Raw genomic sequence first — 22,787 nt, forward strand, 5'->3', positions numbered from 1 at the left:
CAGGTAAGTTCAGTTAGAGTGTCAGTCATCCCAATATGCCAAGATTGCAGATTAGATTCCCAGTGCAAATGTGAGAATCAACTAATGAATGCATAAATAAGTGGTACAACGAATCTCTCTCTCTCTCTCTCTCTCTCTCTCTCTCTCTCTCTCTCTCTCTTCTCTATTTCTCTCTAATTCATACAAAATACAGAGCATCATCACTTGAGAAGCAGAGATGCTGGTACTTACAATGGAGATGTGGTGCTCAGAGTTCCATACAGATCTTTCTTCACACTCAGTATGATTGCCACCATGATTGCTGGGATCCCTAGTGCGGGGAAGCAAGCCAAAGGTATTCCATTAGAAAGCAGGGGGAAGATCCTGATCAATGACTCTGTGCACTGATAAGTTAAGCCACTGTTTAAATGAATCACAGATGCGCAGGCATCAAAATACAATTGTTTGCAAAATGTTTGTAAATTCTTCTAAGTTAAACATTTCTAGGAGTTCTCCAATCTGTTAAACTAAACAGCATGCCAGTGGCTCCAATAAAACACCCACTGGTTATTAAAAATAGCTCAAGTACCAAAAATCAACTTGGCAATAGAAGTATCTAGTTCATCGGAATGCAAATTTGCATCAAGCCTTTCTTCTCAGATGATGAGCCGCCAATTTTTTCTTTTGTTCAATACTGCCCCTCATTTCCTGGCATCTTTTTGTCTCAGTTACCTTGGATGAAGGGCACAGGCAATCAGTTGCAGCCTTTAGTGTTTTTCTGACAGGGGAGCTGTTTCTAAACTCGTTACCAGTTTGACATTTTGACTAGATCGACCAGTTAAGGACAAGTCAATTCAGCCAGACTATAATAAAGCAATCAGTTCAGTCAAAGTAGTCAAGCTTGATGTGAGTATAGACACAGGGTTTAAAAATTCAATTTCATATACATTTTGCAAAACTTAAGTGATTTCTTTACTTCTAACAATGTACTTCTGCTAAACTAATAGCATTATTACACCTGCACATAGTTTAGGAGTTTTGTAAGAAGCTGTTATAAATTCCAGAGTGCTAAGCATCTTGAGAAATCCTCCATTGTCCTATCCCCATGGTCGGCTAACTGCGGCTCTCGAGCCAAATGCAGCTCTTTGGCCCCTTGAGTGTGGCTCTTCCTAAGCCTTAGGAGTACCCTAATTAAGTTAATAACAATGTACCTACCTATATAGTTTAAGTTTAAAAAATTTGGCTCTCAAAAGAAATTTCAATTGTTGTACTGTTGATATTTGGCTCTGTTGACTAATGAGTTTGCCGACCACTGTCCTATCCTGTGATAAACAGGACAATCCCTTCAGATCTACATTTTTCTCATCTAGCACAAAGGCTAGCATGATGTAGATATTTGAAAAAATACCTGTTGGAGACCAGAAGAAGAGGAGGGAGGGAAGTCTTACATTTAGGATGGAAGTTGTGAGGTGGTCCCAAGCTCTGTTTACACTTTAATAATTAAAAAATATATATCCCTACTGATTGTTATTTATTAAATGTGGACAAATCTACTGCCTTGGACAGAGACTTAAAGGAATAAGACATTTTCAACAGGTTGCTTTGGCATTAGAAAGGCAGAACTTCAAACACAAACAGATCCTAATATTCATTTTCCTTAGAGCTGATTGCATTTATCTAATAGTTAAATGCTCTGAAACTCCCTGTAGTGGGACAACTCTGGACTGGCTCCCTGGCAACCTTGCAGGTATCCACATAGGCATAGGCTTGAACCACAGCTGATCTGAATTTTGACAGAATGCTTTATGATCCTCCATGAATTTAAGAAGGTAGCAAGCCTATGAGAAGGTGTTCCAAGATCATCTCCTATTTGCCTCCCTATCTTTTCTCAGAGGCTGTTACGAGACAGTTTCTCATTGCCTCCAAATTCTGAGGAGGTGTGGGGCTTTGCACCCTGCCTCCTCAGAACAGAACTGCAGAATAAAATACTGCATACCTTCAGTTTAGAGCTGGCTCCTCAACAACAAGGAATCCTACAACTCTTGTGACAGCCATCTGTTCCCCTTTTGTTTTGCTGTCATTCTTCATAGTGTGTTAGACAAAGACTTGGGGAGCTGACACCTTTAGCTATTCTTCTTTTCACCACCAATGTAAGTAATAAACTGAATATAAAAGTTGCCTTGGCTTGTGTGTGTACTTAACACTCCCCAAGTTTTTCCTGCCTCCAAAGTACCAAGCCTAGCCTTTCCTGACACTTCAGTACCCCAGGAAGTGGGTGTAGAACCAGAATATCAAATAGATGAAAAGTCAGCCCTGGGAAACACCAACATTTAAGGAGCAAGGGTCTGATGGAGGAACAGTCTGAAGAGGAAGTTTAAAATGAATGATGATGAGGGAGAAGGAAGGCCAGGATCCAGTGCTACTAGTATTTACAGCCCCTTCACAGTTAGCCATATGTGGATTTTCAGCTCTTTGGATTATTTGTGAAGACTCTTCCACAATTTATTCAATCTTCCAGTTGACAGTTGACTAGAGATGAAGGATGTGAGGCATAAATGGGAGAGTATTGACTGTTTTGGGCTCTGTGTTTCTGATGGATTCCAAAGTGCACTAAAACAATTTTTTCGACTACGCTTTGTTTAATATTGCCTTTCTCTACTCCCCACATTAGCATAGATAATAGCACTGACCTTATCCAATTAAAGCTTGTAATATGTTAACTCATTAAAAGGATGAGTAGCTAATTGGGAAGCTATTGTCTTTAGAAAAGCAGTGGAAGATAAAATCTGTCTCCCTGTGTATCCTATGCATTCCACTTAATATACATCTCCTATGTGTCTAACATTTTCTGAATTCACAATCTGTTTTGAATAGCAAAGTGGGGAGGGGGGAAAGGAGCTGAGCTGACCCTGTCAGTTAGAAATACAGTCAAGAAATCCAATGAAATGACATCTAATTTAGGAAAGTTTCATGCTGAGTTTCATTCCTGGCTTCTTCCAGACGGAAGCAGTGATAGTGGCAGTCATGAGGTGTAGTGAGAATCAGGGCATGTCTGACTGAGCACCATTTCACACATTGCAACTCCTTTCCCTGTCCCTTAAGCAATATGGTTAGATCACAGAGGTTAAAAGTCCAAACTATAGAAACAGATTCCCTGGTTCAAATTCCAGTTCTGCCAGTTAGTATGGCTATGTTGAGTTTAGGCAAATTGTCTAATTCCTTTGTGACTCAGTGCCCTAATATATTAAGTGGAAGTAATGATTAGAGATTTTGTAAAGATTAAATGAGTATGTAAAGCACTTAGAACAGTTCTGGCACATGTAAGTGCTGCCTAAATGCTGGCTGCTATAACAGTAAGATTTTGTCGGGATTGTAACTTCCATAAGGGGAAGGATAAAATCAGCTCACTACATAGATCAGCATTTAGCATATACACAAGCAGATGCTCATTAAATATTTGAAGACGGATTCCTCACAATGGAGGTTAAAAGTTGAATTTCTAGATCAATATAGGCAGAAAAAGAGATATATATCCAAATACAAGTGAGACAATCCTTAATTCTTTACCTATGATAATAACGGACTTTGGTCCCAAATAATTTGTCTAATGGAGCCAGAATTAGAAAGACACACAGGCTTAAAACAGAGACATCAAGGACAATGGCAACATACTTACCCCAACCAACTAGGCAAAATTTAAGAATATAATTGGGAATGTATATGTTGAAGACTTTAACTAGAGCAAAATACATGTGCACTGCCTCCAGGCCCATCCATGTCAAAGAAACGAGCAGGAAGTAATGAAGTGCCACTGCTGCTGTGATACAAAGTCCCTCTGTCTGAAATGATGAAGACCAAGAATTGAACAGAAAAACCAGGTTTAGCATCAGTAGTGCGGCACACAAATTGATCAGGATTTTGGAAGGATGGTCTTTTCGAAGTTTGCTAAAAGAAAAAGGACATATTTAGCAAATCAGGGTCTCTGTTTTTAATCAAGCCTTGCTACATCTTATCTGCATAATAAGTGAAAGAATGAAAAATTGCTTATTAAAATTAAAGTACTCATATCACTTCACATGTACTGAATTTTAGAGTTTCCCACCCTCTCTCCAGGTAGAGTCACAGTGACCTTTACTAACAGGAATAATAGCCTCTATCAACTAAGCATCACCTTTTTCTTTTTTTGGGAGGGGTTTCAGAGAAGGAAGGAAGGTGTATCCTGGATATACAATTCTATCATCACTCCATCATACTCAAGGCTGTATCTAAATATAACCAAATAGCAGGATATCTGTGCAAACCATTTCAAGTAGTTACTTGGAGATTTCCAAAGATCCAGACATTTGCCATCATGGAAATATGACCTTAAGTTTCACTAAGTGATTACAATTGTACTTTGTGAAAACTGACCCAGTATTTTCCAAATTAGAAAAATATATATTTTCCTTTCATTCTTTTTTATTTCTATTAAGTATTTACTGATTTAAATTTTGCAATTTTCATTTGGTGTATATGTGGTTTTTAAAATTGAGGTAAATAGTAGAGTACACAAATCTTAAGAATGCAACTCAATGAATCTTTACATATGAATATACCGAAGGAAATGCCACCCAGATCAGGATGTAAAATATTTTAAACATCTCAGAAGGCTCCTCCATTCTTTCCCTCATTAAATATTCCCACTAGAGTTAACCAATATTCTAACTTCTATCCCCATATATTTAGTTTCGCCTGTACTTGGAATTTCATATAAATGGAACCATCTTCTCTTTCTGGCTTTCTTTGCTCAACTCTATGTCAATGAGAATTAGATATTATGTTGCATTGAATCAAAGTAGTTTATTCTTTTTCTTTTTACTGCTGTGAAACATTTCACTTATGAATATACCAGAATTTATTAATCCAGTTACCTATTAATGTACACTGGGGTTTCCCATTTTTGGCCACTATGAATGAAGCTACTTTGACTATTCTTGTATATATATTTTTGTGGACATATGCAATCGTTTCTCTAATAGTGAGATTCTCTCTAGTAGCTCGATGTATATTTATCTTTAGTAGGTATTGCCAGAGACTTTTCCTATGTGTCTATGCCATTCTTATATTCCCACCAGCAATGTATGAGTTCTAATTATTCCATATCCTTGTTGGCTCTTACTATGTTCAACTTTTTAAATGTAAGCCATTCTGGTGGGTGCATCAAAGTGTAAGTGTGGTTTTAATGAACATTTCTCTGATGAATAATAATGTTGAGAAACTTGTCATATGCTTATTAGCTATTTAGGTAAGAACTAGAGCTAGGCATAGATATCTTCTTTTATGGGGTACCTGCTCAAGTCTTTTGCCCATTTTTAAATTGTATTGTATGTCTTTTGCTTTTTGACTTGTAGGAGTTTCTACATATTTTGAATACAAGTCTTTTGTCAAATATATATCTTCTCCCAACCTACAGTTTGCCTTTTCACTATCTTAATGATGTCTTTTGATGAAAGAAGTTTTAATTTTAATGAAGTCCAATTTATCATTTTTTTCTTTTATGATTAGTGTTTTTGTATCCTGTTAGAAAAATCTTTTTCTTATCCCAACCCTCTTGCTTTAAAAAAATTCAATTATAAGCCTTGGTTGTTTTCTTTTTTAACATGTCCACCTCAGAGTCTAATGGATCTGACCTATTACTATTGTGATGAATCAGAACATTTTATGAAATTAACCAAGTTAAAATGACAACAGCATCCATCAAACCAAATTAAATTTACTCAGAGCAAGAATGTATCAACTTACTGAAAAGCTATGTATGTCACCATTGCAACTCCTAGGAAAACGGAGGAGATTCCACATCCGGTGTATGTTATAAGTACTAATATCTGCTCATTCACTGCGTCCACTGCAGACCTTGATAAATCCTAGGGAAAACATCGCATTGTTTTTATACATGTGCCAGAACAAATTTATGGTAAAATGCTTCCAGTGCTCACTAACAGGAGGTTCCCAGGGTCTATATTATCTCTGCTACAACTCTAATAAAACCAAAGTATGTAGATGAATTTATGATAAGACTGCATAGCTTGTTGAATATGTGTAGTGTAACTTGCAGTGTACAGGGCATAAAAAACCATCAATAGCACTGGAAGAACATTTAATCCTTGATTTTATTTTCATTAACATGTCCCACACTTAAAATGTAACCAAACTAAGAGATGTGAATCGGAGACGCAAAGTGAGTCATTATCTGAACTAACCATCCCCAAATACTACACAAAACATCAAAAACAAATGTTCCTTTTCCTTAGAACTTAAATAACTTTTCTAAAATTAAGAGGCAAAATGGACGTTGGAGATCGCATAATCCAGTAATTTCTTAACCTGAGGATCATAAAAGACCTGAAATGGCATGCAAAATCATTTGAGTATATGAGTGCATTGTTCTGGGAAGAAGGTTAGTAGAATTCATCAGATGGTTACAGAGATTCATGACCAATAAAAGGTTAAGAAGCACTGATCTACTCTGGTAATTCTCAACTGGAAATGATTTTGTCCCTCCTCTAGGGACATTTAGCAATGTCTGCAGACATTTTAGTTGTCACAACTGGGGAAGATGCTACTGGCATCTAGTGGGTATAGGCCAGGGAGGCTGCTAAATATCTTACAATGCACAGAACTGCCCCCCACAACAAAGAATGATTTGCCCAGAATATCAATAGTGCCAAGGTTAAGAAATCCTGGTCTATGCCAATCTTTCACATTTCAGAAGACAAATCTAAGGTCCAAACAAGTGAAACAAACTGACCAAAATCACATAGGTATTTAGTGACAGAGCAGGCATGTGAGCTCTGGTGTTTTGACTTCTACTGTTATGTTTTAACCAATTTGGAGGGAGCTAAACAAAATTCTTACAAGTCAATAGGTATCAATAGAGCACCTCTTATTTGTTGAATAGATATGGTAAAAATAAATATAAAACAGACTCTCAGCACTCAAGGAGCTTACTATCAATAAAATAAGCAACTCATGCATGACACATTCAACTAACAGTATATAACATATAATAAGGTAACTTAAGAGAGCTAAGAAAGTACTTGTGCATGGGTACAGAAGAAAGAACACATTTGAGAGCCATTTTGAAGGAAAACTCAGCAAGTCCTGATGTTAAGGAGGACTGTAGGGAATGAAGGAGATAGAAGATTTAACAATGACGCTGAAGCCTGGATATGTGAATTGACCAGATAACTCTTGTTTGGTTAACTACTACAAGTATTTTTAAATTCATCTTTCCTACACTACAATTTGACAAGAATTATTAAAATTAAAAATTTTAATGACCGCCGAAACCGGTTTGGCTCAGTGGATAGAGCGTCGGCCTGCGGACTGAAGGGTCTTAGGTTCGATTCCGGTCAAGGGCATGTACCTGGGTTGCGGGCACATCCCCAGTGGGAGATGTGCAGGAGGCAGCTGATCGATGTTTCTCTCTCATCGATGTTTCTAACTCTCTATCTCTCTCCCTTCCTCTCTGTAAAAAATCAATAAAATATATTTAAAAAAAAATTTAATGACCATGCCATTTACCCCAGCAATTATACTTCCATCAATTTATCCTACATAAATATTTACATCAGTGTTTATAGGTAAATGAATAAAAATGGTTGTTGCAGCATTGTTCACAATGGAGGAAACAGTATCAACTAAAATGCCTATCCATATGGGATTGGTTAAATTCACCATGTTAAATCCACACAATGGAATACTATAAAAACACTTAAAAATTGAAATAGATGGATACACATTTTCCTGAAAGGTGTCCAATATATATATATATATTGTTAGGTGGAAAGTAAGTAGTAAAAACAGTATAAATTACTTGACTTGATCTCATTTTATAAAACAAAAACATATATTAATATACACATAGGAAAATATTCTGAAAGAATATACATAAAGGTATTAAAGGTGGTAATCTCTTGGGAGGGGGATTGTAGGAACTTTTTCTGTAATGTTTTAATTGTGAGGAGCAGGCATTAATTTTATAAGGAGAAAAATAAACACTTATTTTAATCTCTATTTTGGATGAACACAGGTGAGCTTTTTTTCCACTTGACACTTTTCTATAACTTAGTTCACAAATATATTCCTGAACTGTAATCCAATGAAAGTTGTCAAAATTCTATCAAAGCGTGCTTAAGAGAAAACTCACCATTAAGACTCCAAAATGGGTGAGGTGGTCACAATGACAGATTGTGTAATTTATATTTGTTTCCTTTACTTTACAGCCTGATGAATTCCATCCACCTAGCCCATCTGCAGGAGACAGAAGGAAATTTCAAAGCAATTTTTGTTTTTCTCAGAAATATTTAAATTTTCATTATATGCACCTTCCAAACATGTCTTGTAATTAGTATTGTTTGTTAAGACAGCAACATAGAGGTATAATTGAACACTGAAATTAAATTAAGTCTAGTAAGCTCAATTGATTTTTTTAGGGGGGGACTTCATAAATGTCATAACTTCTTGGCTCTCACTCTTCCTGTTCCTATACAGATTATGACAGACTCTAATCATGAGCAACAGCCCTACCACCATGCTAAAACGACAGAATTAGGTACTGTTCTTTTTCAAGTAGCACAAATAGGAAACAGGTAGATCTAGAACTTTCTGAAGGACACAAGTTATGGAATATAGGCTGACACTTGGGCATACGCTGTGAGACTGGAATAGACATCTGAAATAACCAGTTCAATCCAGAATTCAAATAATCTCACATTCTTTGTACTCAAGCCAGATCATGGTCTGAAGCCCAATTAAAGCTTCTGGTCTACTTGACACCTGCCTAGTTTCTCACTCCTGAACATATTTAGGATTCTAACACCAACCCTCAAACCTCCATAACCTGTAGATTTTGGGTACTAGATCAGATTTAGAGTAGAACCTCCAGGGTAGCACCAGACCAAAGAGGTTATTCTAAGGCAAACAGCTAAATATGATCAACATTTTTCCATCTAGGATAACTCCATAGATTCCAGAGGTTCTGGATCCATGGACAGAGGGATAGGGGCAAAGGGTGACCTGGAAGAACCAAGGAACTTGCATTAATGAGCAGATAAACTTATTTATACTGTGAGGGGCAAAGCTCACCATTTTATAGGACTCTTATCCTGGGAGACTTAGAGGAGACCAGGAAATCACAGAACTATCTCTGTTGTAGGAAAGGAATAGTATTCCCATATCCCAGGGAGTTAAGTAGGAAGAGACTTTCTCTTTTCTCTCAGAATTCCAAGGATACTGTAAAATGACAAGTTCCCAGGCGGAGCTTCCACAGGTGGAAGACTGGTCACATAGCCACTCCTGGCATTCCAGGGGAAATTGATTCTGTCTGGGAATTCCCTGAGATTAGGCAATATCCCTGAAGATTCAAATTGAGATGGCAAGTCTAAGAGGGACCCATTCAGCATCTTATCCCCAACCCATTCTCTTACTGTGCCCAAAGACTCATACCAAGCAAATCAGGAAGGGCCCTTAAAGACCAAGCTGGAAGTCTTATCGCCTCAATGAAAAGATAAAAAGATTGGAGCCCCAAGAGATAAATGGACTACCCAAGGACACACAGTAAGGTTAGAAGAGATGAGGAAAAAAAGGGAAAGATTTAGCAGTAGATGTTGCAAATCTCTGTGGGAAACCACAGATAAAGAGCCAGGTGTTCATTCCTCAAATTTCTTTAATCAGCTTGAGGCCAATCTGCTCTGTGTCTTCTAGCTTTTTTCCAACTTTGCTTACCCCTGAGTTGTGTGAATTTCTGATCCCCAAAATAAGTCTCTTATAGAGAAGAACATGTTTTTTTAAACCCCCATGCCCTTATTCTATATAATAAAAAGGTAATATGCAAATTGACCCACACACCCTCACAAGATGGCTGCCTAGGAGGTGGAGCTTTTGACGCTGACTGGCATAGAAACTGACCAATCAGAACCTAATCAGGGTGAACTGCGAAGACAGAACCTAAGGTGGGGGCTGAGGAGGGGTTTTAAGGGAAATAGCTGTTTGGTGTAAGGTGTAAGAAAGTGGTTCAATTTTTTAATGACTGGTTTGGCAGTATAGTGCATATGGCTGGCTATCAGTCCAGATATAGGGATTATGTATTTTTTTCTGCCAAGAGCATCTCCTCCTGCTGAAAAAAGCTCCCCCCCTCATTTAAGCAATCCTATCCTATATAATCTATCTATACTAAAAAAGGGGTAATGTGCTAATTAGACCTGGTCCACCGGCCATCTTCCAGACTTCCAACTTCCTTCCAGACAAAGCCATGTGGTGGGGGCCGAGGCAGAAGCAGTTAGGGGTGATCAGGCCAGCAGGGGAGGGCAGTTGGGGAGGAGATCAGGCCAATAGGAGAGGGCAGTTGGGGGCGAGATCAGGCAGGCAGGCAGAGAGGTTAGGGGCGATCAAGCAGGTTGGTAGGTGAGCGGCTAGGAGCCAGCAGTCCCAGATTGCAAGAGGGATGTCTGACTGCCGGTTTAGGCCCAATCCCTGTGGTCCCCAATTGGAGAGGGTGCAGGCTGCGCTGAGGGATGCCCACACACACATGGATTTCGTGCACCAGGCCACTAGTTGATTATAAAGCTCATATTTGTATTTCGGCCAATCAGAGTTCTCTGTAGGGTCTGATAAGACAGTAGCTTCAGTAAAACTCCCTTGCTTCAACTGCCAAACAGAAAAATGGCCAGGGGCAAAGTCTCACTGAAAGACAAAGACAAAGTTTTGAAAAATACTTACTGTTCTTCACAAAGTCCCAAAAGGCACAATGAATTTGATCATAATTCTAGAAAAAAGAAAAATCATAGGTAAGCACCTTTCCTTGTGATAGTTACTACACAATAGCAAAAACACACAAGTGTTGTTTTTTCTTACTGTTTTTTCAAATAGTATATACACATAGACCATTTGTGAGTTGGTTTTAAGATTAACCACAGATAACTTGGGATTTACAAGAAAGAAAACAACATGTTATGCATGGTGATCTGGTGTGTGTCCCTTAAAATATTTGATAACATATGAGTTTTCCACACTCTCCTCGTGCGAGGCCCAGGAGGAGGCTGTGGATGGACAGTGCAGGTCTGATGTATGGAAGGTGTTCCACATGGAACTTTGGAATTTGGGGCTCAAAGCTGAGATCAAGCCTTATAGGTACAAGGTTCAGCTGCCTCCTTCTTAGGCCTAATGAGCATTCCTGAGGCCTCACCAGCTTCTGCAATCTCTAGGACTGGAGACAATGAGAAACTGGTTATTGGGGCATGCTTGGAGTACTGTGGACCCAGCCGGAATTGACATCTTACCCAGCTAACATGTTTCATTTGGTATCTGGGTTCTTCTTAATTCCCTTTCCCATTCTTTCTTCTTCCCTTCTAGAATTAAGAGCTGGGAAGAATATGTTGTACCATGTGGTCTTTTAGATTGGGAATGAAGGAAGCTATTAAGACTTCTCACTGGACATACATTAACATCAAAAAATGCAATAGTAGTTCATTATTATACCATGGCTAAATTTGATCATTTAGTAATATATACCTTATGTTTTGCCATATGACTATGGCTTTAAATCTTTGGTGATAATTAATACATATTGTAATGTTCTTCATGGAAATTCAAAGGATAAAGATATTTAAATATTATTTTGAGTTGTTTGCTTCACTCTTAAATACATGGAATTAAATACCATTTAGTGTGACGGGACAACCACAAATCCACATGCTCATAGTCACTCCTCTGCCAATCTGTCACAGTGCTAGAAGTTCACCATTAGTTATCCCTTTAGGCTAAGGCATTATTTCTAGAAATCCCAATTACAATACATCTCAGCTACCTGAAATGGAATAATCTTCATTAAGTTTTAGATCACATCGGTTAACTAGCCAATTATTTTTATTTGGACAATCATGGAGGGATTCTGAGGCCTTTTTATTCTGAGATGAAAATGGATGTGTTACCTGGTTTCCTTCAATATGCTGCAGAGTAATAACTACTGGGTCAGCCAAGTTTTGAATGGATATATCTGAAATGCTGGCACTCACAACATATGTGGTTAATGTATTAGTGACGTTTTTGATCTATAGATGAAACATAAGGAAGAGGAGTTCAGGTCCTAAATTTCTAATTTTTTGCATTCCAATAATCAATATAGAATTTTGAAGTAATATACATCATTAGGTAGAGAAATATTGAAAATAAAATCATGAGTTAAGAAAGAATTTTTAAAGATTGTGAAGCTCATCTCCTGTCTTCATATAAAGTCTCATTTATACCAAATTAGAATAATTTATTAATCTCCATACACCCAAATATCTACCCAACAAGCATTGTTTTTGTGCCTGCTACTCAATACTGCACAAGCAACAAAATCAAACTATTCCCTACTTTGATAACTTTCTGGACCCCGATATGTCCCAACTTATCCCAGTTCTAACCCTCAACCATCCTTACTTCTCGGGAGCCCCTCCTTATAAGGAACATTAATCCATCATGACTTAGTTATAAGCCACTCCTATTCTATCCTCACTGGAAATGGAAGTAGATTGATCAACATCTGCTTGGAACAAGTCTCTGAGGACATTCATCCCCCCAAGGAGACCAAGAACTCTGAGGCCAGAGCACAGGCATTATGTGTCTTGTTGTCTCCCACATGTAGGTATTTTATCTTGTACCCACAGTGAGTCAGTTACTTTGTTACTGGGTCACTGAAACAATATAAGCATTTTTCAGTTAAACGGAGGCTTGGGGAGGCTTAAAAACTTGGACAAAATTCATACAGCTAGTGAGCGATAGGGCAGGGCTGCTTAACAAATGTTGGTTTAAAGGAAACAAACTAGAATGTAGTCCTTAAGGTGTGGAGCTTGATAATTAACAAGGCCAAAGTGCTACATGTCAAGGCTTCAGGAAACAAAGCAGCTGAAAACTGCCTCTTCTAGGGCACAAGTGACTGTCCCTTCTAAGGCACAAGTGAAGAGATGAAAGATAGGGCAGATGCAAGACAGGAGGGAGAAGAATCAAATCTTCTGAAGACTTGTCAAGAAAATTTAGAGGAGGTGAGCCCAAATGATGTCCCTTGGGGAGCCTACTGGGCCACTTTCAGAAGATGACAAATCTTCATATTTCTGAGCCCTGCAGCCACTAAGAACTCAGTACTTGTGAGTACAGCCTGGGTCCACTAGGAAGCTACTCATTTCCTGTTTTTGACCAATTCTGTTCCTCTAAAGCCAGCTTAATGGTTCAGGACTCCCTTTACAGTGTAATTGCTTTGGTGTAGCCTGATTTAAAGTTGGATATGGTACAAAGGGCCTTAGCTAATAGTCAAAAGACCAAGTGTATGCCCAAATCCTACTGTTCCTTAAAAGTTCTTTTCCCTTTCTGGGACACTGGTGACATGAAGAAAGGTAGACCAGATGACAGCTAACAACCCTCCCAACTTAGTCTGAGACATACAGTTTTCTGCAGTAGAAAGACCAAGGGAAGAGAAACACCATGACCCAGAATTTAATTAACCTGTTCTCTGGCTTTGTTTCCCTTACATACAAAATAGTGGCTGTGCAAGGAAAGGAACTAAATCATTTTTCATTCTTTCACCCTGAGCTCTAGGCTCAAGTTTTACCTATTTCACTTCTGAAACTTTATATAGGCTGCTCTCTCTGCCTGAAAAACTCCTCTTTTTCTCACTATCTCTCATCTTCCAGCTCCTACTCAACCTCAGGTCTCAGCTGATACCTCTCTTACACTAGGCATTCTCTGATCTCCCAAACAAGGGTAGGTGCCATCATCTATGCTCACAGTGCCCCCGTGCCATATTGTACTTGCCTAGTGCTTTGTTCCTTTCCCTGAGAACTGCCACTAGTGGAGGAGTGGTGGAGGAGATAAATATTTTCTAAGAGTGGGGTCTTAACAATTTTTAAGGTAATATGTTGTAATCACAGTTAAGATTTTGATAAAAATATATTAGAAGAAGGAATGTGAAAGCAAGCCTGTATAATTCAGGACTCAGGTGAAATGGTATTTACTCACTCCCCTACAACCAGTGGCATAGGTCTCACTCTCAGGTTACCACTTGTTAGAATCTTTATGTCTCTGTTCTCTCCCATTAGACTGCAAGTTCCATAAAGGCAGGCACCATATTGCTCATCATTGTATTCCTAGCATCCAGCACCATGCAAGACACATAGTAGGAATTCAATAAGTATTTGCTGTCTGGATAACTAACTGCATGAATAAATAAATGAATTGTGTCACCTCCAGCAGGTCCTTTTCCCTATTTGGGTCTCAGTTTACTCATTGGTAAAATGAGGAGATGAGACATTATGAGTTATAAGGGCCCTTCCAGCTCTGAATTTGATGACAAGCTAGTTCTAATCCTTCTTCATCTGGCACTATGACGTCTGTAGGCTATTTTTGGCAAAGATCTTTAATCCCTTTTGATGGAAGGTGTTAGTGAATATAAAATACTTATTAGGTTTGAAATGTATGCAGAGAAGTTTATCTTTTGTTCTATAACACAAGCACAGCCCTCTGAAGAAACAGAAAATTACCAAAATAATGGCATCTCAGATGATACAGTGAAATTACAAGCCTACCAACGTGGTCAGAGTGCTTATGAATCACATTCTTAATTTTTATTAGCTGTCTTGTTCTGTATCCAGCTTCATTTTTGCTATTTAAAAAGGTATAATAGCCTAGCCAGAGTGGCTCAGTTGGTTGAGCATTGTCCTGTGCATCAAAAGGTTGTCAGTTCAATTCCCAATCATGGCACATACCTAGGTTGTAGGTTCAATTCCCAGTCGGGTCACGTATGGAAGGTGACTGGTCAATGTTTCTCTCTCACACTGATATTTCTCTCACACATCAATGTTTCTCTCTCTTTCTTTCTCTATCTCAGGTATGTCCTGAGATGAGGATTTAGAAACTTATAATAAATATATATGCACTGAAAACATGTTGGGTACCTAGCCCTATCCTGGGTACCATAAAAATAAAACATATCTGAGCCATGACATATGCCACAGCCTACTTGAAAAATTAGGCAGAAGTATAAAACAAGAATACAAGCAGGAGGAGGAGAGCAGAGGCTCACATACTTCAAGCAGACTTACTGAGTGGGATTTGAGCTAAGCCCACAGGAATAAATAGATTTTAGATAGATAGGGGACAGGCTAAAGAATTCCAGTAGAACAGAACATCTGACAGACATAGCTGGAAACAGTGTAGTATATTTAAGTTGGTATGTGGTATATTTAAGTTGGCCCAGAACAACCTTCCCCAAAATAATTCTGTGAATATTTGACCATTAGAAATTCATTCCTCTGAATAGCCTCTTTAGAAAATGCAAGCACACCTGGGCAAGTTAACGTACTGACCTATTATATACTTGAGCTTTGGAGTCAGATAGCCTGTGTTTGATTCCTAGCTTTGCCACTTCCTAGTTGTGTGATCTTGGGCAAAATTACTTAATCTCTTTGTCTTAGTCTGTTCAGACTGCTATAACAAATTACCACAGACTGAGTAGCTTATAAGCAACAGAAATCTATTTCTCACAGTTCTGGAGGCTAGAAGTCTAAGAGCAGGGTGCCCATATGGTCAGGTTCTGGTGAAAGCCCACTCTCTGGTTGAGAGATGGCACCTTGCAGTGTCCTCACCTGGTGAAAAAGGCGAGGGAGCTCTCTAAGGCCTCTTTTATAAGAGCCCTGATCCCATTTATGAGTGCTTCATTCTCAGAATCTAATCATCTCCCAAAGTACCTCCTTGCTAATACCATCCCCTTGGGGGTTAGGATTTCAGCACAATAATTTTGGGAGGATACAAACATTCAGACCACAGCATTCTTTGAGTCTCAGTTTCTTGTGAGAAGTACATGAGATAATAAGTGTAAATATTAACAACTTCACACAAATTTTGATTGCTGTCTTCCCAACAGCTAAATGAGACAGAACAGGCTGAAGGAATGGGATTTTTAGTAGGCAGAGCCCCAATATAGGAAAATAATAATAGCAATGCAAACATTTACATGGTGCTTATTATGTGCCAGCCAATATTCTAAGTACTATATATATATATTAACTCTTTTAATCCTTCAACAGCCAAGTGTGGTACTGACTCTTATCATGTTTTACATAGGAGTAATCTAAGGCACATTGAGGTTGGGTAACTTGTCCAAGGTCACAAAGGAAGATTACAACATAGCCAGCTTTAAATTCAGCCAGTCTGGTCCCAGAGTCTATGCTCTTAACACCACATTATATTGCCTCTCTGTTTCAATAATGGGTGAGGACTGGATCCCTCAGAGAAGGTGCTGTGGAGGCAGTGAGAAAGAATAACAAATTCCTGCAAGCAATTGTTCTGTTGGACACCACTCAGTTTCAAATAAATTGGCCTGTGAGAGTGGGCATGTTGGTTTGGAGGAGGCCAGGGAGATTTGGGAGGAAAATACTGACAAGCTGAAACAGCATTTCATCAGGAGAACTTGCTGTTCTTTTCTGGCTTAGAAACATCTTGAGGACTCTGTTTGGTCACCAGATCATCCTTAAGGTCCCTTCTAAAGCTGAGAAGCTGTGAAAATTAAAAATTGTGGAATATTATTAAAATATATGTTGATTCATGTTGTGAGCCAGAGGTTGTGCTGGGAGGCTTGTGGAATAAATCAGAAAGCATAATTCTAAAATAAACAAAACATCATGAAAATAGGAAGAGTTCATAATTACTATGAGTCACCACATGTCAGTCCATGATCGTTACCAAAGGCAAGAACTTACCTTAAAAAGTGAAGTTTGGCCAAAGAAATTAAATAAGATGGTCTGTAAGTTGCTAAGAGGAATTCTCTCCTTCAGTGATTTAGGCAAATATATGGAAGCCAAAACCCTCCCCAGAGGGACTTCACTTAGGTAAATCTGCCAAGAAAAGCCAGAAAATAAAAACTAGAGAGTCATCACCCATGAGCTTGAAGTCCTCTCCACCTCCCACTCCAGCTCAGCCTCAGCCCCAGAGTATCACGTGGAGGGCTGAAGGATGAGAACTAGCTCCACACACTATGCTATCCCTTTTACACACACACACACACACACAAGTGCAGACATGTGCACAATCAGATGACAGGCTAAGACATGACCAGGTGCACATAGACATAGACACACACAGTACCCTTTTCTTTCTAAACCTATCTTTGAGTTTCTTTCCCTTTGATCTTCTTCCACCTGGGTATTTATAGAGGTGGAAAGAGGAATGACAAATTGGGTGATTTGATTCTCATTCTCATAAATAAAGGCCAGTCTTCTTCCATATAGTTCTAAGGGGGGGGGATAGAAAAAAATAAAAACAGTACAATAGCATTAGGTACTTGCCCCATAGTTTACTCAGCAATGCTTTTGTTAATAATTGAGGCAAGAAAGTGAGGTGTTTGGCCTTAAGAATTCTTCTAGAGGCTCACTATCAGAATAATTTGCTGATTTGACTGGTAATAATATTTGATAAGTACTAGAATATTTTTGACAGTGAAGGGAGCTTTACCAATAATTACATTAGGACCACAGTTGTAAACCTGGACTCTTCCAGACAAAACAAAGTATATAGGCACTATTATATGTATTCTCTCATTTAATCCCCCTTTAAACTCTGAAAGTATGTTGTCTATGCTATCAGGAAATGGGGGCTCAGAGAGGTTAAGTGACTTGTCTAAGGTCACATAGTTGGGATGTAATTTTACAAAGATATATGTGATTTTGTCCCACATTTCCCCCACTATCCATACTGCCAAGGAACTGTTATGTAGCTGGGTGCATCATGGAGAGATGAAAGTTTATAATTGTTCTAAGAATGATTTGTAATCCCAAAAGCCATATAGCTCTTGTCCTGGCACAAATGAACTCTGCTAAGGCAATCAAGTACTATGGAGAGGTTATACTTTAGCTTCAATATGTAAGCCAAACCGGCTGCTGCTGGGGTCCAGCCCCAGCGGTCCAGGGGTTCCCAAAGGTGTGGATGAAGTCAGCGAAGAATGAAGGACACAGAGACAGCGTTCAGATGATCAGCATAGCCAGGTTCTCTTTTATTGTCCTGTTACAGCTGTATTTATACCATTTGATCCTATAAGCATGCCTCTATAGTTACATTATCATATGTTTTGGGTCCTCCTTTGACCTTCTACTGTTCCTTGTTTTATGTTTATAGTTTCTTATCTGACCTTTGATAAAAATCTTATCTCTATCTAGCTCTGTTGATTTTAATCTTGTCTAGGTTAGTCTCTGTGTTCCATTATAAGGGCTAGTTTGTTGTCTCTATTCCAAGGTCATTATCCTATTGTTCTACTGTTAAGCTATAAGGAAATAACTGAAGGAAATTTTTCTATTCTATGACCTAAGTAAGGATTATGTAGCTTAAGCATGATTGTTCTTAGTTAAGGTGATTAACTACCCGCCTGGCACTTAGTTAAGGAGTTTTACTGATTTATTCCCTTCCCTAGCCCCATTAATCCCTAATTCCAGGGAAACATCCCCACCTGGGGAAACAACCTTTCTCAGGGAGGTGGCTCTGGTTATAACACATAGCGCTAAAAAGGGGGAGCAAACATATTAAGAACAGTATGCCATATATGCCAGGTCCCTTGAAACATATGCTGTGCAGATGTTTCTTCCCTGCAGCGACTGTGTCAAGCAGCAAGGATGGACTGGCTTCCAGCAGGCCGCAAGTTTGACATGCTTGATGTAAGCAGTTTGCATGCATATAAGCATAACCAATGGACACAGACACCAGGGGTGTGAGGGCATGAGCGGGGGGGGGGAGGGTAAGGTGGAATAAGGACATATATGTAATACCTTAATAAAGAAAATTTTAAAAAATGTGAACAGGGTTGGTTTGTTTGTTTCTCCATCAAGGTCTATAATAGGATACTCCGTGTAACCAAAACACAATGGAAAATCAACAACTGCTTCTAGTATGGCTGAATAGCTCCTAATGGACTTGACCCTCCTGTATATAAAAACTATAGAAAATACCCATGACTTGAAGACACTGAAAAATGACAAAAAGCAGGCAGATTCTGGAGAACAGTAGACATTTGGAAAATGGTAACATCACAAGTTGAGCTAACAGTTTTTATAACCTTTACCTGATGGCAGTCTAAAACTAATACTATGAAAGATGCTCAAAATTATGGTAGAAAATCTGCAGTCTTTCTGACATGAAGAACCATAAAAAGGTCTAGACAACAACAGCCACTGGAAGGTCAATGACAAATCCCAAAGAACAGAGAGCTAAATGGAGGAGGGGGGACCAAAATTCTGAATATAAAGTCCCCCTGACTTCTGAACCACATATGTACAAAACAGACTCCAAGTAAAAGATGACTGAGATTTGAGCTGTCACCCAAGAGATAGAATCTACAGTTTGATTCCAACCAAGTTAGTTGGTATAACAAAAATCAATAGTCTTTAGAGGAATATAGTAGAATAGAGAGTTTCCACAACATAACACTCACAATATGAAAGACATAATCCAATATTACTCAATATATGAAAGAAAAACAAATGTGATTCATTTTCAGTGAAAATAATATCAACGGAGATTAATTTTGAGATGACTCAGATGTTAGAAATAGCAGGCAAGAATTTTAAACTATGTATAACTACTATAACTATGCTCAGGTATTTAAAATAAAATATGCTTTCAATTATCACAAAAAGAGGAAGAAACAGCATGGAAACAAGCAAAAATCACACAACAAAATAGAAATTCCAGAACTGAAAATACAGTATTGAAAATTTTTAAATTGCACAGGAAGGGTTCAGTAGTAACATGAAGATGACAGAGGTCAATGAACATGAAGATAAACCAATAGAATTATGCGATCAGAAGAATAGATAGCAAAATGATTAAAAACATGAACAGAGTCTCAGGGACCTTTGAGCCAGCATAAAAAATTCTTATGTACATTTATTCAGAGTCCCAAGAGGAAAGGAGAGAGAGAATAGTGAAGAAATAGCCTAATATTTACACAAGTATTTGATTTTTTAAAAGATGCTAAAGCAAGACACTGGGAAATAAAAGTCTTCAATAAATGGTGCTGAAATCAATAGATATTGATACTGAACAAAATGAACTCCAAACCATGCACCATACCATACGCGAAATATAATTCAATTAATTTGAATTATAGTCCTAAACATAAAAGCTAAAACCATAGATCTTTTAAAGAAAAGTATAGGAGAATATTTTCATGACCAGCTGGTAGGCAAAGATTTCTTAGACAAATCATATATTGTTATTCATAAAAGAAAAAACACACATCAAAATTAAAACTTATGTTCATCAAAAGACATCACTGAGGAAATAAACAGAGAAGCCAAAGATAAAATATTTTCAAAATATATATCTGATAAATGGCTCTTCTCTAGAATATGTAAAAAAAAAAAGCCCTTATAACTCAATAATAATAGAAACGGTGTTACCAGATCTTTTTTTGTATTTGGGATATCCATCAATATTTCCAATGGTCTCATTTTGAAATTCTTTTGGATATCCCTTTGAACATTTTCCATTTTCCATACATGGACTATTTTGATTTTGCATTCCACATAGTCCATGTACCATATTTGATTTTACAATTTGAAAAAGTCGAGGACACTGGTTCTCATCTGGAATTTCTGCCTTAACTATACGGTCAATGTCATCTTCTGAACGTAATTTGGACTCACTATCTAATATCAATAATATCAATAATATGTGAGCGTGAGGCAGTCCGCGTTTCTGAAATTCAATGACATGAATCTTAGCTATTACTTTGCCAAATAAATGGAATTTACATATATCATTTAAAAAGAGCGTTCAGCTTAATATTAAAAACTCTGGCTACCAAGTCAGGTCTATTTTCAACATTTTGCCAGTGTTGTAAATTGTTTGTAATATCTGACCATTTGGGGTTGCATGTCATGGTTGTAAATAAATCGGGCTTGCCATACTTCGTTACAATTGCCATAGCATCCTGATATCGCTGCTGCATATTTCTGGGACTACCCTCAAAAGATGATGGAAGTATTATCATTTTACCAATCGGCACATTGTCATTTTCAGATCTAGATTTGAGATAATCCATCAAACCACTATATTTAGATTGGGTTGCTTTGATGAAATTTATCTGACTGGCCTCCATTTTTTAATATGAATCCACAATAAACTGTTGAGTTAATTTTCCTGCATTTAAAATAGGATTGAACGTGTGATGAAATCCATAATACTGCATTTGTGTGACTCGTGTCCTTACATTTTGTCTAGTATTATTGTCGACTACACTGTTGTCTCTGAGTCTTAATGCAATATCTGTTCCCCAGCCTTGTTCACTATGTGGAAAAAGAATAGGATATGTCATTGCATCTAATGTAGGAAACAGGATAATGATTTGTTTCATTTTAGTGGCACTTGGGTTATTAGGATCTTGTTTACAATGAATGAGCAAGTCCCTTTCAAAAGGAGGCTCTCCATCTTCGTTTCAGAATATGACAGCAACTTCGGTTACATGGGGAGAATTATAACTACCTGGTTCACTGTTACGATCGTATTTAATTGCCACTGTTACGTCTGTGGGAGTAACACCTTTTGCTGCTGCTTCAGATTGGGCTTCCTTTTCTACCTCATGTAACATCTTGTACCATTTTGTTAATTCATTTATTTCATGCATGAGGTTGTTGATGTTGATCATGAGTCTTTCTGAGCAACCTTGGTTTTCTGGCATTGCTAATCTTTTACTTGTAGCTTCAGCTGTATCCAAAATATAGAGTTGAGCAAACTTCCAAGAAACACCATCCGAAGGGTGTAAAGTTCCAGTACGGTGATAAACTTGTCCGTGTATTCTAAAACAGTATGGCCCATACCCTGATGGCGATGCAATATTTGCACCCATGGAACCAAAAGCAAAAGAACTATTTATGGAACGAATATTTTCCATGAGATTTTTACTGTCAGAATCTTCATTTGTCATTAATCTTTTTAAATATGCCGGGTAATCTGGAAAATGTATATCATTTTGACAGACTTTCCCTTTGCTACAACATTGAGTAAATTTCCCATCGGATGGTTTTTCATCAGAGAAATTTAGGGATAGGCAAAATTCACATTGAACAGTCATTCCACCACAACTATGTTTGAGGATTGCATCGTCATGTACTCCATTTTCGCTGAGAAGGCAGTTCCTACCGGTATTGGTAGTACTTGTTGATGACTGTTCTCTAGACATATTCTGTCATCGCCACCGCCTTCTTTCAACTTCAAAGGCATGTTGGTCTTTAGACATTTTCTGTCGATGACGCCGCTGTTTTTCGGCTTCAGAGTGACGTTTTTCCAGTAGCTGCTCTTCAGATACATTCTGTTGCAGGCGCCATCTTCTTTCAAGATCAGACGCACATTCTCTGCAGACATTTTCTGCCAATAATGCCGGCATCTTTTAGCTGCAGAGCTACGTTGTATCAACAGTTTCTCTTTGGGCATAGTCCCACCTCTCTACTGCCATGGTCTGAGATGCAGGTGAATGAGAGTCCTGGCTGTCAGGCCACTTAGAGCTGTGTGACCAACAGCTGATTCTCGATGATTCTGGGGGGGTGGTACTTCCTCCTCCCTGCTGTCAGTTTCCACAGTTGCCATGAGGAAGCTGGGGTGACAGAGGAGCCATGCCCTCCAAGCCACCAGCTTTCTCACTCTGCTGGACCCCACAGCAGCATCTGGAGCTGCCTGCTCCGCTTCCCCCATTCCCAATCTGGGGCCTGGACCCTGTCTGCAGCCTCTGGTACTGCCAGCCCTGCCTCGCT

At 38.4% G+C, this 22,787-nt stretch overlaps 1 protein-coding gene across 1 annotated transcript in view; it reads right to left on the reverse strand.

The window, feature by feature from the left end:
- The window catches only part of ADGRG4 (adhesion G protein-coupled receptor G4), a 114,031-nt gene that overhangs the window by 25,625 nt on the left and 65,619 nt on the right, over positions 1 to 22,787 (reverse strand). Inside the window, 7 exon segments of the mRNA XM_023757139.1 lie at positions 232 to 310; positions 3,656 to 3,924; positions 5,761 to 5,882; positions 8,168 to 8,271; positions 10,738 to 10,783; positions 11,949 to 12,068; positions 16,752 to 16,886. Coding sequence (XP_023612907.1) covers positions 232 to 310; positions 3,656 to 3,924; positions 5,761 to 5,882; positions 8,168 to 8,271; positions 10,738 to 10,783; positions 11,949 to 12,068; positions 16,752 to 16,886 — 875 coding nt within the window.

This window comes from Myotis lucifugus, unplaced genomic scaffold (genome assembly GCF_000147115.1).
Source record: "Myotis lucifugus unplaced genomic scaffold, Myoluc2.0 scaffold_2, whole genome shotgun sequence".
In the NCBI taxonomy this organism is placed as follows: domain Eukaryota; kingdom Metazoa; phylum Chordata; class Mammalia; order Chiroptera; family Vespertilionidae; genus Myotis; species Myotis lucifugus.